At 67.8% G+C, this 16,044-nt stretch overlaps 1 protein-coding gene across 1 annotated transcript in view; it reads right to left on the bottom strand.

Moving 5' to 3' along the window:
• Window positions 1-614: 614 nt before the first annotated feature.
• Window positions 615-16,044, bottom strand: part of ITPR1 (inositol 1,4,5-trisphosphate receptor type 1) — a 214,465-nt gene continuing 199,035 nt past the window's right edge. Inside the window, 2 exon segments of the mRNA XM_036030250.1 lie at window positions 615-965; window positions 5,745-5,906. Coding sequence (XP_035886143.1) covers window positions 879-965; window positions 5,745-5,906 — 249 coding nt within the window. The 3' untranslated portion in view covers window positions 615-878.

Genomic DNA, 16,044 nt, shown 5'->3' with positions numbered 1-16,044 from the left:
GCGCCGGCCCCGGCGGAGAAACAATCGGCTCCACTGTTCGGACCGGGTGACCCGGAGACCCTCCACGGTCAGTGTCTCCACGGCGTGGCACCCAGGTCCCCCCGGGAAAGGACGCCGGCCGGCCCGGGGCCCGCCTCCACCCCACGCGCCGTGTGAAGGGTCCCCTTAAAAAACAATGAACTTCACGAGTGAAAGCCTGGCCTCTGGTGCAGCTCTTACTCAGAGAGACAGTTTGAACGACCAGTTCAGAAGCGTAACAGTTATCTCTGAAACTAAAGTTGTTTTTCTTAAAAATGAACGCTCACCGGACGCCGGGAGACCCGGAGTGCCGTCACGGTGAGACAGAGGCGGGCCCGCCACCGGCCATGAGCAGCGGCGTCGCCGAGGGCTGCCCAGCCGGGGGCCCGGGGGCCGGGCCTGACTTGCCGGCGGCGTGGTTCGCTCCGGAACCCCCGTGACCCGGCATCACCAGGCCGGCTTTGCAGACACGCGCCCGGGGACACGCCCGGGTCCCAGATTCGTCGTGAGCGCGTCGTCCGTATTGCACAGTTTCATAGAAAACATAAATACTGGCTATTCTAGTTTTAAATACAAAATACATGTCATCTAGTTTCAAACCTATCATCTGGTTCAAGTGCAAATCAGGTGCTTGCTTCAGTCCTCCCCAAAAGGCATCTGTAACACCTTCGGCACGAACGCATTCCGTCTGTGCCAACGGCTCTAGTGACAATACGTACACCCAGACCTCTGGGTAGCGATCCTATGCACAGAGTATGAAACCGAGTATTTACACGTGGGCGGGGCGGAGCCGCCAGCCACGCCCACCCACGGGAACGGTGAGCAGAGAGGCCGCCGCGGGCCCTCCCGGCCGCTCTCGCTCACGCGGGCTGCTGCGGGTTGACGTTCATGTGAGGGGGGTGCCCTAGGAGGCCGATCCGCTGCTTCTGCTTCCTCTGTTCTGTCATCTGGAAAGTTAAAAAGTTTCATCATTAGCCCCAGACACTTCCTGTGCGTCAGAGCACATGCCGACCCGCGGAGTCACCTCTGTGGTTACAGTTTGTGCCGAAACCCACTCTCTACCGAGTGCGTGCCGGCCCCCCACCTCACACACGCGGCCTCACACACGCGCCCCGGGCGGGGCGGGGAGTCTGGGGCCGGGCTGGGCACCGAGGCATTCGGAGGCGTCGCCTGCTCTTGTTTCATAAAGAAACAAGCACACGGGAACCTTGACGGCCGCCCGGAGTCATTTCTGAATGGCGTCACAATGCACTGGAAGCTTTGGGGGCTTTCTGCTGGAGGGACAGCAGGCGATCGGGCCAGCGTGTGTGCGCAGCCCCGGGTCGGGGAGGGGCAGGGTCCCGGGCCCCCGCTCCGAGCGCCCCTGGTAGTCGCTCTGAGAGAAGGCGCGCCCCGAGCACGCCTACAACGGTGAGGGAGTCTGCACAGGTCACCGAGCCTCCGACTGGGGCGTCGTGGGTGGGCCCCGCTCGGGGCCCCGCGGACACTGAGGGTCGCTGGAGGTCAGGCAAGGACACTGCTAAAACGCGCGTCCGGGGCCCACGCAACTCTCTGCAGGGACGTTCTCCTTGGTCCCGCGGGCCCTGGCCCCGGATCGGGTGCCGGGCGGCGGGTCCACGGAGACTGAGAAGCAGCGCGAAGTGGACACGGGACCAAGTCGTCCACCGGCAGCCGAGGGCCGCCCCCCGTGTCCGGCTTCCTGACGCCGGAGGAGCGAACGCGGACCGACCCCTCTCCCACGGCCTGACGTCTGTGACTCCTCGACGCCCGTCTCCCCCCTGCACTGTCGGGGGGGGGGGGGGGCGAGGAGGGGATGGTGCTGGTTTCTCAGGACAGCGTCTGTCTGTCCGTCCGTCACACAGCCGATGCTAAACCTCAGTTTCTGCCTGGGCGAGCGTCTGGTACAGACTACCCCGAGAAAACGTGGGCCGAGAGGAACGCACCCAGGTTCAGCTTTAAAGGGGGCATTTTCTCCCCATCTGAAAGGGGGCGTTTTGATTTGAAAGGGCAATTGCTGGGTCTGGGCGCCCGAGAAGAGCTGCCTGCCGCCACTTCCAGGTTCCCCGGGGAGCCGTGTCTCCCAGGGGAAGCCCTGGTCCGGGCTCTCGCCAGAGCCAGGACACGGCACCCAGCCTCCCCGAGTGCTGGGGCGAGGGCCCCGTCTTTGGTCAACGGAGGGGCCGCCCGGGGCACACACGCCACAGGTTTGGCAGAGGGAGAGCCCCATGTGACACACGCCGTCGAACCACGCGTGTACCTCGCTTTGCTGCGCCTCACCAGCGCTGTGTCTTATGGACCGAAGGCGAGACCACCGGCAGCAGCAGGGTTCCCACTCGCCACGCCGCTGCCTTGTTGGGGTGGCCTGCACAGTGCCACCCACGGCCCACCTTGCTCCGCTGGCCCCTTGCACGGCAGGTGACGGTGGGGGGGTCCCCACAAACTCTGTGGAACCACCTCAGGCACCCTCATGGACCTCGGGGGCTGGCGGGCCCTGCCCCATGGAAGGTGCTACTCCCGGGGCTTCCGTGTGATCCTGCTGAGGTTTTCAGCCGCTGCCGGCCCTCACGGCGCTCCCCCGGGTCACGCTGACTTGTGCCTGCGACGACCTGTGTGCGCATCTCCACGCTCGCTCCTCGTGCCCGAGTTTCCTCACTTCTCCGTGGGTGGTGCAGGCGCTCCGCTCAGGAGCTCCGGAACCATGTCCCTTGCTGCGGGGCGCGGCGGCCCGCCTTCCCACCCCCCCACGCCGGACACCCATCCGCCCCCGTGACGCGCTGGCCGTGGCTGATCTGCTTCCTTCAGGGTCTCCCACCCCACGCTATTAGCTCCTTGGGGCAGGAGAACGGGGTCCCCCATCTCTGCGGCCCCCGCCTGCGCTGCCCCGGCCGGGTGGCCGGTGTGTCAGGGACCGCCCTGGGCGGAGCAGAGCACAGCCGGGCACCGTGCCCGAGCTCGCCCCCACCACTCTCCTGGGGCGCCCTGCTGCGCCCTGCCTGCCCGGGGCCCCTGCTCGTGCGGTGGGGGACGGTGCCCCTCAACACCCCAGGGCCCACGTGGGACGCACCGCCCACTGCCCCGGCTGCAGGAGACCCCGCCCGCCCCGGGTCTGAGAGCTTTCCCGCCGCCTCTTGGGGCTGGTGGCCAGCGCCCCCCTTGCTTGACCGCAGGACCCCGGAGACAGGTGCTCCCGGGCCCCCCGCCGTGGCTCCGGCCTGAGTGAGGGGCCGGAGTTGGGTGAGGCTGGCGGCTCCGCTTCCTGCTCTGGGCGGTTATCCTTGCCTGCCTCCTTCCCTCCTCCTTTCCTTCCCTCCCTCCCTCGTCCCTCCCTCCCTCATCCCTGCTCCTCGCCTCCCACGGTCAGGGTCAGTGAGATCCTCCCCTGGCGTGAGAGGCGCCGAAGGCTGTGATGTGCTGACACGGCCTGAGTTCTCAAGCTCTCCTCGTGCACACACGGGGGTCCGTGCCTCGGCCCCCCTCCCCAGAGCGAGCGGGGCGGGGGTGGCGGTTCGGGGGGCAGCGTCTCTCTGGAGCGAGACCTCAGGACGAGAGGCCTCGTCGTCAGGCGGCGCTCCCAGGGCAGGCTCGGCAGCGAGGGCGACGCCGCTAACAGGGTCTCACGGACACCCGGACAGGAGCTGCTCCTCGCCACGCTGGCGCTCTAAGGAACCGCCGGCAGAGCCAGCGACAGTGCAGCGTCAACCGGAGACGTGCGCACCGCGGCCACCGCCGCTACAATGCGCTGGTCTCTGGGCTGGACCTGATGGGACCGCAGAGCGACGAAGCAACTCCATGTTCTCCGGCCCCCAGCCGTGGATGGCGTCCTGTCACCGCTGCCTGCCGACTCTTTCAGCGACTCTCCAGGACTCGGCCCGCCTTCCGGCCCGTCCACCCCCTGGGGGTCTACTGGGGACACGGAGTGTCCCTCCCGACGGCAGGCCCCCCGTCACGGGCGTGGCTGAAGGCAGAGCGCCGAGCGCTGCCTGTGACCGCCGTCCGCCCGCCGGCTGTGGTCGCCTCCGGGGCTTCTCCGTGAGTCGGTCCTCAGATCAGCGCCTTGAAGTCTCGGCGTGGAATCGAGAGGAAACGCTGACCGTTCCCTCGGAAGAGGCACGTGTCCCCGACACACGCAGCGGTGCCGGGATGTCCCATCCCTCTGGGCCCGTCAAAGCCGGGGCAGACCGGTCCCGAGAAAGCCCCTCGGAAACGTGCTGCTGGTGTCCGCACGCGTCCCGCTGGCCGCGGGCGCCTGACTCCGGGCAGGAACGGTCCGGCTCCACCGCGTCCGCCGGGGAGGGTCTCTGAAGGGCAGTCCCAGCCGCCGACGCGGAGGCGAGAGTGTGGGCGGGGGAGGCGGGGGGCGCACCCGGCGGCTCAGACCACGCTGGGTTTGCTGTCACTCCGTGAGCCCCTGTCCACGTGTCGAGTTTTATGCGTTTTGTTTAAAGCCCCAACTTTGGTGTGAAAGAAACCTTTCTGTCTGGATTTCAGAAGCGCCAGGCCTGTGCTTCGCTCAGCTGCTGAAACGGTGGCGGGGTTCCTCCTAAACATTTAAAGTGCATGATGGGAGTTCTGAAACTTGAAGGCTCTTTCAGAAAAAATGACTAAGAAATTAAACAATCAGCCACAAAAGGCAAACAGGGTACAATTCTTTCAGCCACAAAAACAAAACAAGTGAAAACACACACACACACACACACACACACACACACACAAATCGAGCTGAGGTGGGAGGCCCCAGGGCCAGGCACCGGCGCCTCTGTGTACTCCACGCCCCCACCTGTACGATGAGGGGCTCAGGTGAGAGGCACCTGCGGCCCTGGGCCCCTCCTGCACCCGTGAGGCTTTCTGCTACCTCCTGAGCTCAACTCAGCCCCGTCCCGGCTCACCGGCTTGCACAGTGCGCATCAAGCGGCTTCAGAGGTACCCGCAGTGAGCGGTTTGAGACGCGGGGCCTTGGCGTGGAGAGGACAGACCAGGCCTGCGGGGGGCGCTGCCTGGTGTTGCCACTGGACACCTGTTCCTGGCCAGTGCCCAGGGCGGGGAAAGGAGGACCCAGGGTTTGGTGCAGACTGTCCCTCCCCCACGGCCAGGGGCACGTGCTGACCTCCGGGACAGGCAGCAGCTGGGCGTCCGCCTGCAGGCCCCCGAGCTCCGTGACAGCGGGGACAAGCCCGTACGACCCCCCCGTGCTTCCTGGCCCGGGCAGCGAGCCTGGACCGTGCGACCACTCCGTGAGGACTCGGCCGACGAACGGACCACGGCTACAGCTCACCCCAGAGTCTAGGCCGAAACATCCTGGGCAAGAGTGGTTGGATCTGGGGCCGGGAGGCAACACCGGAAACGGCTTTACTCGGCCCGGGGGGGGGGGGGGGCGGGGAGGGGGACAAGAGGGGCTCACGTGTGAGTCCTCTGCGGCAGCCACTGTGGGGCCTGTGGGCCCACTCCCCACATCAGAGCCCCGTCCCCGTCCTTGGTGGCACCGAGTGGGGAGCCACGGGCGCACTGCCTGCCTTTGTCCTCTGTTGCTCGGTCCCTTTCCTCTCCAGGGGACAGACACGTCAGCATCTTACCGTAAGCACGCCTGATCCTTTTCCTTGTCACGTTAAGGGGGCGTGTGTGTGGGGTGTGCACGGTGTGTGCGGGGTGTGCACAGTGTGTGTGGGGTGCGCTTGGGGGTGTGGTGTGCACGCGGCATGCGCTCGCCGTGCGGGGCGCCCCGCCCTCACCTGGTCCTTCAGCTCCGACAGCTGGCCGGACAGGCCGGCGACCAGCCTCATGGCGGACTCCAGCTTCTCCTGCAGGCTCCGCAGCTCGTTCTGCTCGCCCTCCGAGTCGCTGCTGACCAGGGACATGGCCCTCATCCGCGGGAACCAGTCAAGGTTTCTCTCCTGGAACCGCGAGGAAGGGCAAGGGTCACTCCTGGGAGTCGGGGCCAGGCGGGCGGTCCGAGCCGTCGCAGGGGCTCCGCCCAGCGCGGCCCGGGGGCGGGGGTTTCGTGAGAACCGCCTGGCAACCGTCTCCTTCACGGAACGTCGCTGAGCTCTCCCCGTCCCTAGAAGCCGCCGCACAGTGGAATGCAGGGGAAGCGGCTCATTGTAAAGCACGTCTCTGACCTGCCAATCTGAGCGCTGCCCCTGCAGATCCAATCTTTGCAAGGGGCAGGGCTGACGAGTTCGGGGTTTTCAAACCGTGGTGAAACACGCGGGACAGAATTCCCCGTTTCCGCCACTTCCAGGCGCACAGCTCAGGCGCGGCAGTGCAGTCACACTGTGCGCAGCCGTCACACTGTGCAGGGCCGTCACCGCCACCCACTGGGGGGAGCGTCCTCTCCCCCCATTGACACCTGATGCCACTGAGCACGGCCTCCCCCGGCCGCCGCCTCCCGCCTGTGCCTCTGACCCTGACTGCTGGCGCCGCCTCCCCCCGGGCTGCGTGTCTTTCAAAGCGCTGCCCTTGGACAAGCATTCACACACGTTCTGGACGTGAGAGGGACGTCAAGGTCCCCAGTGTTCCGGAACTCCCACTCCTGGGGGGGTGTGTGTGTGTGTGTATGTGTGTGTGAGTGAGAGAAAGAGAGAGGGCGGGGTGTGGAGAGGCCGAACATGGGGCCTGGCCTCCCCGGGTGCCCCCCCTGCCCCCCCGCCACTGCCTCCTTCCTCCCTGAAGAGCTGGTGAGGGCGACCAGTGGGGGCAAGAAAGGCCCAGGCAGCCCCTCCCCGTCCTGGTCGGGAGGCCTTCGGCTTGCACCTGCAGGCGGGCTGGCTGTGGGGCACCCGGAGCGCCTCCCAGCTGCGTCCCCACCTCTGTCCACAGTGTCTTCTGCTCAGCTAAGTTCCATTCCTAGGGGTAGGAGGTATTTCACAGTCCTTTGTGTTTACAGCAAAGGACAAGCACCATCAGCTTTCTTGGAAGAAAATACATAAAAAAATACAGCACGTTCCACCAACGCCTCAGGCACACCCTGCGCCTGGGGCCGCCGCCTCCCAGGCCTCGCCAGTCCTCAGCGGCAGAGACAGGCCCCGCCGTGGACGCGCCTGCCCTTCCACCTGGGAGAGCAGACTGCGGGCGGGACCAGGCCCGCCACGCCATCCAGCAGGGTGGAGGGGAGGGCCAGTGTGAGCAGTGACGCCAGGGGTGGCCTGGCTGGGCCCCTTCCTGGAGGCACGCACGCGCGCACCGGAGGGACGGTCAGCACCGGCCACCCCGGGGGCAAGACCGCACCACCGGCACAGGGCGGGGCTCGGCTCCAAGAGGAGACCAGCTCGGCCGCAGCAGCTGCGACGGGGCCGCTTGGGCGACGGGGCTGCTCAGGCGGGGATTCCAGAGACTGGGCTGGAGGGCGCGGTGCAGGACGGGACAGCTGTGGCCTGAGTGGACCACAGGGATGTGGGGGGGTGGGGGGAGAAGGAAGGGATCTGTGGAGAGGGGACCCTCCTAGGATTTGCCAGAGGCCAGCTGTCACCAGCCCGCAAACGACGCCAGCTGCCCGTGAAGGCGACAGAAGCCACCTGAAACCGGCTGCTCAGCAGACCGCCCGCAGGACGGGAAACGCAGGCCAGCCGGTGGCGCAGCGCGCACGGGTGGGGTCTTCGGGAGGAGCACTCGGGGTGCTGGCCCGTCGCCCGAGGGCTGGCCCGGGCCACCGCCTCCTCCAGCGGCACACGGGCTCTGGACTCCCAGGCTGGGACCTCAGAGAGGCCTCTGAACAAACTCGGGGGGCACAGACCCATCCCTCCTCGACAGGGCACTGAGGGTCCCTGGGCCTGGCTCCGGGCTCTGGGCCGAGGGTCGCAGGCAGAGCCGGCCCAGGTCCTGGCACCCAGGTACTGGTGTCCTGACGGGCAGGTCTCAGGACCCAGCCCCTCGCTCGCCCCGCAGCTCTGGCTCCAAGGGCGGGGGGGGGGGGGGGGTCACGAGTCCGCTGGCCAGGCCAGGGGAGCCCGCAGGCCTGAGGGGCTGCTACGGGCCCGCGTGCACCGTGCCTGGGTGGCTCAGGGGACTCGGGCCGCCCCTGCCTGTGTCCATCCGGGCCGCCCACAGACGCCCAGCCTGTCTCAGGCCCGACGACCCAGGCAGGAGTCCTGCCGGCCGGGGGTGGGGAGCGGACCGCAGCGGCCGATGAAGACCCCCTTCCCAGTCCACAGCCAACGGAGACAGGGTGTCTGTGTTCGACTAAAAGGTGCCCCGACCTTGCGTCACCTCTTAAGGATAAAACACCAGCGTCTACACAAATGTCACCCTTGCCGCTGCAGCTATTTTGGGCCGCAAGCCCGACCCTCCGGGCAGACCGCCCCTCCCATCCCCCAGCGCCGGGGCGGCAGCAGCAGCAGCAGCAGCAGGCTCCCTCGTCTGGGGGCCGCCCCAGGGGCCCCTCTCCTGGCCTTCCTCCACCCGGAACACAGAACAGTGGTGAGCTGGGCGCGGGCGCCCGCTCACCCCAAACCAGCCCAGCCTCGGGGGCCCTGTCCGGGTGGGCCCTGAGTGGGCGGCCCCCACCCGAGGCGGCCCTGGGGGTCTCCAGCATCTTGTCAGTCCCCTGGGCGTGCCGTCACGTCTCACATCCCCGAGGAACACCTGGTGGCCGGACGCCGCGCACAGCCCTGGCCCCGCTGCCCCGTGTCCCCACGCGGCCCCGCCTGGAGTCTGAGGCTCGGGGTGACCGCGGACAGGCCACCCCGGAGCCGAGTGCAGGGGCAGGCAGAGGCCCCCGCACCCACCGTTTGGCTCAGACTCACAGCCGCCCGGCCCGTGCCGCGCCCGAAGTCCCAGCTCCCCAGGGGCGCGTGTCCGCAGAACCCTGCCTGCGCCTCTCTTCAAGGTCAAAACCGCCCGTGTCTCGGCCCCCACCGCCCTTTTGAGCAAGTCGTGTTCGGGGGAGGCACTGCTTACACATGAACTCAGCTGGGTGGAGGGGGGGCGGTGTGTGTGGGGGGCGGGGGGGCAGCTTCTGGGGTCACTGAGCATCTGGGGGCTGCATCTGCCACCCGCCCCGGCCGCTGGCACCTCGCATGCCGATGGCATTAGGCACCGTCTGCCCCGCCGCCGCCCCCAGCCGTCCCGGCACGGCCGGCTTCCTCGTCAGAGCGCGGCGCCTGCAGCCACAGCCGGAAGCGGCTGACCACAGCCTTCGGTTCTGGTTGGTTCTTTTCTAGGTAGAGCTGGAAAAGTCCCTGCAGAGGCCAACACCGAAGCCTCAGACACGGGGGCGGGACTGACCTCCTCGAATGCCCTTGATTGGAAAGAGGGAGGGAGGGAGAGTGTGTGTGTGTGTGTGTGTGTGTGTGTGTGAGACTGACAGAGGAGGAGGAGGAGGAGGAGGAGGAGGAGGAGGAGGAGGAGGAGAGGAAGTTGGACTGCGTGATGTAAACGCTAACCGTTCTGAGAAGTGCTCTTCTTCCCAGGCCCAGCCCAGAGGCAGTTCTGAGAAAGAGGACGGAGGTGACCTGCCCCGACTCCGACGGCCTCAGGTGCAGCGTTCTGCTGACCGTGTACACAACACACGCCCCCCCCCCCAGACCAGGGTTTCTATGGTGACCGGGGGGGGAGGGCAGGGCAGGGCAGACGGGACCGGGAAGACGGGGCCTACTGCTTCTCTGCCCCCAGAGCCAAGTCCCCCCGGAAGGTTCCACAAGCGAACACTGTCCTTCCACCTCAAACGGCAACTGAGTTTCTCCTTCTCTCGCCAACCAAGATGACACAGAGGATTTTTCCGGAATGCCTGGGGACACTCGGGTGACAGGAGTGTTGAGAGGGCGGGGCTGGGGGGAGGCCCGCCCGCCCGCGGGTCCAGGCGCCCGGAAGACGCACGGGAGGGGGTGGGGGAAGGCCTGGAGGAACCCTCGCTGTCTCGAGGCCGGGGCGAGGACACACGCTGCCCACCACTCGCCCCTGCTGTGCGTTAGGGCGGCTGTTTGGCTGTTTCCTCGGAGGGGGGAGTAACCTCCCGAGCCCCCTCTTAGGACACTGGGGCAAAGGGCAGAACCCAGCCCGGCGCCTGCTGCTCTGGGCGAGGGGCAGCGACGGCGACAGCGGTGGGTCGCTCACCAGCTCGGGGCTGCGCCTCGGCACCCCCTGGTCTGCCACAGGAAGCCCAGCGGCAGAGATGGTCCCGGCCCAGCGATGGGGGGGGAGGGGCCAGCGGGGCTGTTCCGTCAGCGGCTGTGATGCTGGTTGTTACAACTCCAAGAGCGACCCGGAAGGGAAACCCCGGCCTTCAGTCGGTAACACTGTAACTACGCCTCCTCATCAACAGTCACAAGTACACCGCAGTGACTCTGACACAGAAAGTTAGTAAGATGGGAAGGGGGTGGGCTGGGGCCGTGGGAACTCCGGATTTTCTGTTTCCTTTGTGAAGCTAAAACTGCTGTAAAAGAGTCTAGTAATTAAAAAAAACAACTGGACCCCACACCCGAATTAACTGGCCAGCCCCCAATTCTGGGGCCTAGTTTCTCCTGTTCCAGCAGTCCGGTGACCCGCCACGCCCGCAGCCGCCTGTGACATCGGCAGGAGGGACGAGGGCCCTGCGTCTGGAGCCGAGGGCCCGAGCCTGGCGCCCAGCGAGCGTGCAGGACGGGCACGCGGGGACGAGACAGTGACTGGCCTGAGCCGCTGTCCCCTCTGGGGTCAGACGGCTGAGAGGAGGTCCCTGGACTGCCAGCACTGCGCCAGAGCTGGCCTGGGGGCAGCCTGCCGCTGGGTGAGGAGGCCCAAGTGGTCGGCTCCCTCCTCCCCCTCCGGGGTGCCATCCCAGACCGGCCCACCTGCGGCACGGCAGCTCCTGGGCCGAGGCAGCAGGGCGCCCGCCCCGTAGGCTCAGAAGGCCACACGCAGACGGGCCAGGTTATGTAACCTGCAGCTGTGCTGGCGGCCACGCACCCTCCCCAGACCTGGCGACCTGTGGCCCAGTGCCCGCAGGGGGGGGCCACGCCCAGTTCTGACGAAACCCCTCGGGGGAGCGGGCGGCAGGGCCCGGGGCGGGGGGGGGGGGGGGGGGGGACCAAGAGAAGGGTGGTACTCACAGCCCCACAGCTGGGTCCTGGGCATCTGGGGCTGCAGGGGGGGTCACAGAGGTCACTCACGGAGGAAAGTGGGGCTGCCGACCCGAGCGGGCAAGGGTGGGGCCAGCCCCCGGAGATCCCTGATAAAGGCCAGCCGGGCCGACCTGCCCTTTGCTCAGCTGGCTCAGGGCCACGGTTGGGCAACCGCCCTGCACTGTCACTTGGGCAGGGCACCTGCCGGAGGTCCCCTAAGGTTGTTTATGGCATTCCGGTCATTGTCACTGGTTTTGACCTATGCTTTTCTTGATCCCATGAGTGTTAAACTTTGAGCTCTTATTACCTTTATGTAACAACGGTTTTTTCGTTTGCTCGTTCAAACGAAACGAGCAGTTTTCTGAAGATCTTTCCGGGTGGTTAGGGGAACAGCCTTGGCGTTTGCTGTTGAACATACGTGAACGCACGTGTGCACACGCCTGCCTCCCCGCCAAGCGCTCCGCACACAGTGTCCCGCCAGACAGCGTCCGTCCCCCGTGGGCTTGCCTGTTGGCAGACGCCCCCTGGCCGGTCAGCCCTGCCGGGGCACACCTGGGTGGCAGGACGCCGCCATCTTCTGTGTCCCCGTCCCTACAACTTCAGCAGGAGCTGCGGGGCAGGTCCCCGGCTCCACACCGATGCGACACGGAGCGGAAGAGAAGCCCCGGCCTGACCCCGTGTTCAGACTCCTTGATCCCTCCCCGACCCCGACGTGACCCTCCGCCCCGCATTCTGACCCCGGGGGGGGGGTCCCGGCCCATTCCTGCAGGTCTTCCTCCAACACCTGCACACCTGGCCCTGACGTGGGGAAGGGCTCTGTGGACCGGGCAGCCCAGGGCGGCGTGAGAGGCCCCTCCCACCCCAGCTCCCCACGACCCAGGGAAGGAGAACCCGAGGGCCCTGTCCAGCTGTGTGACCTCTGGTGCCAACGACTCCGCCTGAAATGGGAGCTTCCCCCTCGCGCTCTGCAGAGGCACGCAAGCAGGCTCCGCTGGGAAGAGCCGCGTCTGGCAGAGCCCCGACCGCGGGCACCCCGGGGCCGACTCCGTTGGGGACCAGCGGGTGTGAGCCCTGCCTCTGCCGACCGTGCTAACCGCTACCGGCATGATCACCGCTCACAGGCTCGGGGCCTCCACTCGGGGGCGGCGGGGGCGCCTCGCCCTGCCTCAGGGTCGGTTGCCTCCGGGCCCTAGTCGTGGCTGGGGTCCATGCCCGGTGACAGTGCCCAGCCCACCCCCCCCATGCAGGTCTGACAGGGCCAACTCAGAGGGGAGGGCTGGGGCTGCGGGTGGGTGGGGGCTGAGGACGCAGCGGCACACGATCACAGGAGGCCGCCTGTGCGGCAGACAGCTGACCTCACGCCCTCCAGACCAGAGGGCACAGTGTCCTGGGGGCCTGGGCGGGCGACTCGGGCTTGGCAGCCGCTCTGTGCAGCTGCTGCTGCTGACACAGACCCTAGTGCAAGCGCACAGGGTGGGGAGGGACCACAGGGAGGGGCGGGAGCAGGCCTGGCTGGTTGGGAGGCGAGTCCAGGGATTCTGACACGCCGTTGCCAGCCAACCACCCACGCTCGCTCCCTCGTGCTCAGGATCTTGAACTCTGCCCTGGCACCAGCCCACTTCTGAGGCATTCTGGGTGCAGCCCAGGCTGTGCCCGCATCCAGAGCGGAGAGCCCCAGGGACACCTGACCAGGGCTGTGACCTCCCAGGGTGGGCAGGAAAGCCGAGGAAGGCCCCCTCCTGTTTCCCCAGGAACTGTGGGGCGTTCCCACGGGAGCCGCAGAACAGAGCCAGCCCATTGCCACACACCCGCCCGCCCAGGAGCAGAGGGTCTCCAGGTCCCTGCCCCGCAGACAGGCGACGGAGCAGGGGGGAGGGGACGGGCAGCCACGGGGCTGTCCTGCAGACCTCACCTGCCCCGCCCCACCCCCACTCTCCGAAGTCCTTGCTGCCAGGGCCTTCCAACTTCTCCTGTCCTGGCTCGAGACCCCGTGGCGGCTGTGCCAGGGCTTACGGCCACGTCGCCTTTGTCACCTCCCTCCCTCCCCACACACGTCCAGGGCCTCACTGCTCTCGGCTGAGACCCCACGGCGCTCTGGGTTGCTCCTCTGGCCCCTTCCCTGGCCCCCCACCCCGGCAGAAACACCGTCCTCCCTCTGGGAAGTGCTGTCTGCAGGCCGGGCAGCCCTGGCTCTCGTGGGTCGAGGAAGGGGCTGGGCCTGGGCCAGCTCCCCTTTAACCTGAAGGCCAAACACGCAGGCGTCGGGTGCCCACGGGGACCTCAGCCCTGGTGGGCGCGCTGCATCCCTGCCTGTGTGTCCATCTTGCAGAACATGGACGGACGGATGGACGGACGGATGGACGGACGGGAGGCGGACGCCCACGGCCTCCGAACCCTCTCGCCGACCTCCCTCGGAGCCGCCCCCGCGTGGCGTCTCGTCCGCGGGGGTGGTTACTGCTCGGATGGCTCACCCAGGAGCTGCTTTCAGGCAAAAGACTCTTGTGACACCCACTGACCAGGGATCCCAGCAAAGCGTCTTCCGAGAACCCAGGCTCCTGGACAGCCCCCCCCACAAGAAAGGAAGCACCCCACTGTCTTCCGAGAGCACCCCGTGGGCCACCACGACGATGGGCTGCGATGTGGACATTGCCGCGTTGCTCTCATGTCCCCGGACGACTAGTTTATACAAACATGAGGTGAACTGACGCGAGATGGCCCTGCCCGGAAAACCTGCCGTAGAATTGGGGGGGGGAGGGGGAGGGGAGAGAGCGCGGGCCGCCCCGCCGAGGCTGCGAGGAAGCCACCCCGGGCTCGAGGACGGGCCAGACGCACTCGAGCCGCCTCACCCCCGGGGGCTGCACCCGCTCGCGTGAATCACCGGGCAAGGGTGCCCACGCCCGGCTGTGGTTCTCGGGAACTGTCTTCCCCCTTTGCCTCCGACGCCCCACCGTCCCCCGACGTGGCCACCACGGAGCTGTCGCCCTGTTCCCAGCTTCAGGGAGGGCGGGCAGCGGCCCTCAGGGTGGGCGCTGAGCCGCTGGGAGCACAGCACCCGTGGGACGCGTGGGCCCACGTTCCCACGCTCCTCCCTGCCCCCGAGGGGCCTGCCTGCTGCTGGAGGTCGGCCCGTCAGCACCATGGGGCGGGGCGGGGCGGGGCGGGGCGGGGGGTGCAGGAGGAGAGCAGGGCAGCCGGGACGAGATGGGTTGCACGCATGTGCACGCGTGGGCCAGGGCAGGTTCGGGCTTGGCAGAGACGGGTCGGCAGCCCAGCTCCGAGCATGTCTCCGTGGCGACCGTGCGGGGCTGCTGGGTCTCTCACCCCTGATGGGGGTCCGGGGACCACGCAGCCCAGCATCTTCCTCAGCGCGCCCGTCAACCTCGGCCTGCGTCCCTCATCACCAGAGCGTCCCCCGGGGAGCAGCGCCCCCTCCAGGACCCTCAGGCACCGGGGGAGCAGGTCGTCCCCGGTCAGCCTGTCCTGGAGGAGGAGCCAGAGCACCCAAGGCGTCAGGGCGACCTGCCACCTGGCGAGGAGCCTTCCCTCCAGCCACCTGCGTCCAGTACACGTCACCGGACACACGCAGCCCACGGGAACCAGGCATGAGGCCCAGGCCCAGAGGGAGGAGCGTGTCCCCAGTGACACCGATGCCTCGAGTTCAGGTTCTCCGTTGGCCTCCTCTCCCGGCCGACCCTCTCCGCGCTGCTCGGGTCTCTAATTGTCAGCCGTCACCGGGTCTGCTCACCCTGAGAAGGGCCGGCTTCTCCCCTGAGCCGCCTGTCGGCCGCAGACCTCGGGCTCCCCGTCTTGGCCTCCCTGCCACTGGCCTGCTGGGCCCTGCTTTGGACCCGCAGGCACAGGCTTCCCCCGGGCCCGTCGGCCGCTTGGGCGGCCCGGCCCAGCCCAGCTAGGGGCCAGGCGGGGCTGACGGGACCCCGCCGAAGACACGGGGCATGACGTTCCCATGGACGTCTCACTGCGGTCCAGGGCTCGCAGTCTGCCCACGCATGAGGCTGCCTGCCACCAAAACTCCGAGCAGGGCCCCGAGACCCAGGTTCCCGCGGGGAGAGGGCCCCGGGGTGTCTCCCGTGGCCCTGAACTGCCAGGTGAAGGGAGGCCCGTCTGCAGTCACGTTTCCCTGAAGGACACCCCTGGCCGGGGCCCGAGTCGGGTGCCACCTGCAGCCGAGGGACAGCTTGGCTGGTGGCCCCGTGCAGTCCCGAGGGAACTCAGGTCCCCCCGACCTCTCCTTAGCCTCATGAGGGGAGGGAGCCGCTGAGCAGAGCCGGGGGTCACTCCCCGACGTGCCCAGGGGCACACAGCGGGGGGGGGGGGGGGGGGGGGGGGCAGAGCCGGAGCCCAGACCTCGGGCTCCTGCCCCCAGACCCGGTTCCCAGGTGCTGGCAGCCCCGTGCAGGCCCCAGCCTGGCGCCGGCGCTCAGCTCCATCCCCCGCCCTGGTGACCCACGGGACGGCGCTCAGAAACCGCAGGTGTGACGGGACAGCTGGCCCCGGGGCCCGTGGTGCACGTGCGCTGCCTCCCTGGGGCCCCAGCAGCGAGAAGACGAACCAGGGACCCGAGTTCCCCTACCGCGTGACCCACTCTGGATGGCCAGCGCAGCGCCCCCCACACAGCCAGGCTGTCCACGCACGTGAACGGATCATGCTGGACTGTGCTGGGCGGTCATTCCCTGATGACGCCGCTCGGGAACCAGCTCTTGCTCAAGGCAAAAACCAACCGACTGACCGACCAAACCAACCAACCAGAGCCGTCCATCACCAGCAAGAGAGGCCGAGCCCAGGGCCGACGCCAAGCTACGGCGGGAGAGCTCGTGACACCCCCAGACCCAGCGACACGCCACGTGCTGACCTCTCTGAGCTTCTGAGGTGGTTCCTCTAAAAACGAGAAGGGGGCCGCCCGCCTGCCGCTTCTGGAGGCCCCGCGAGAGGACACACGGGCCTGGGAGGGGCAGAGCCTCCCCCGGCAGGGCTCAGC

The sequence above is a fragment of the Phyllostomus discolor genome, chromosome 7 (assembly GCF_004126475.2).
Source record: "Phyllostomus discolor isolate MPI-MPIP mPhyDis1 chromosome 7, mPhyDis1.pri.v3, whole genome shotgun sequence".
Lineage (NCBI taxonomy): Eukaryota > Metazoa > Chordata > Mammalia > Chiroptera > Phyllostomidae > Phyllostomus > Phyllostomus discolor.
Note: the sequence above shows the minus strand (reverse complement) of the source record. Positions and strands in the feature narration are given on the sequence as shown.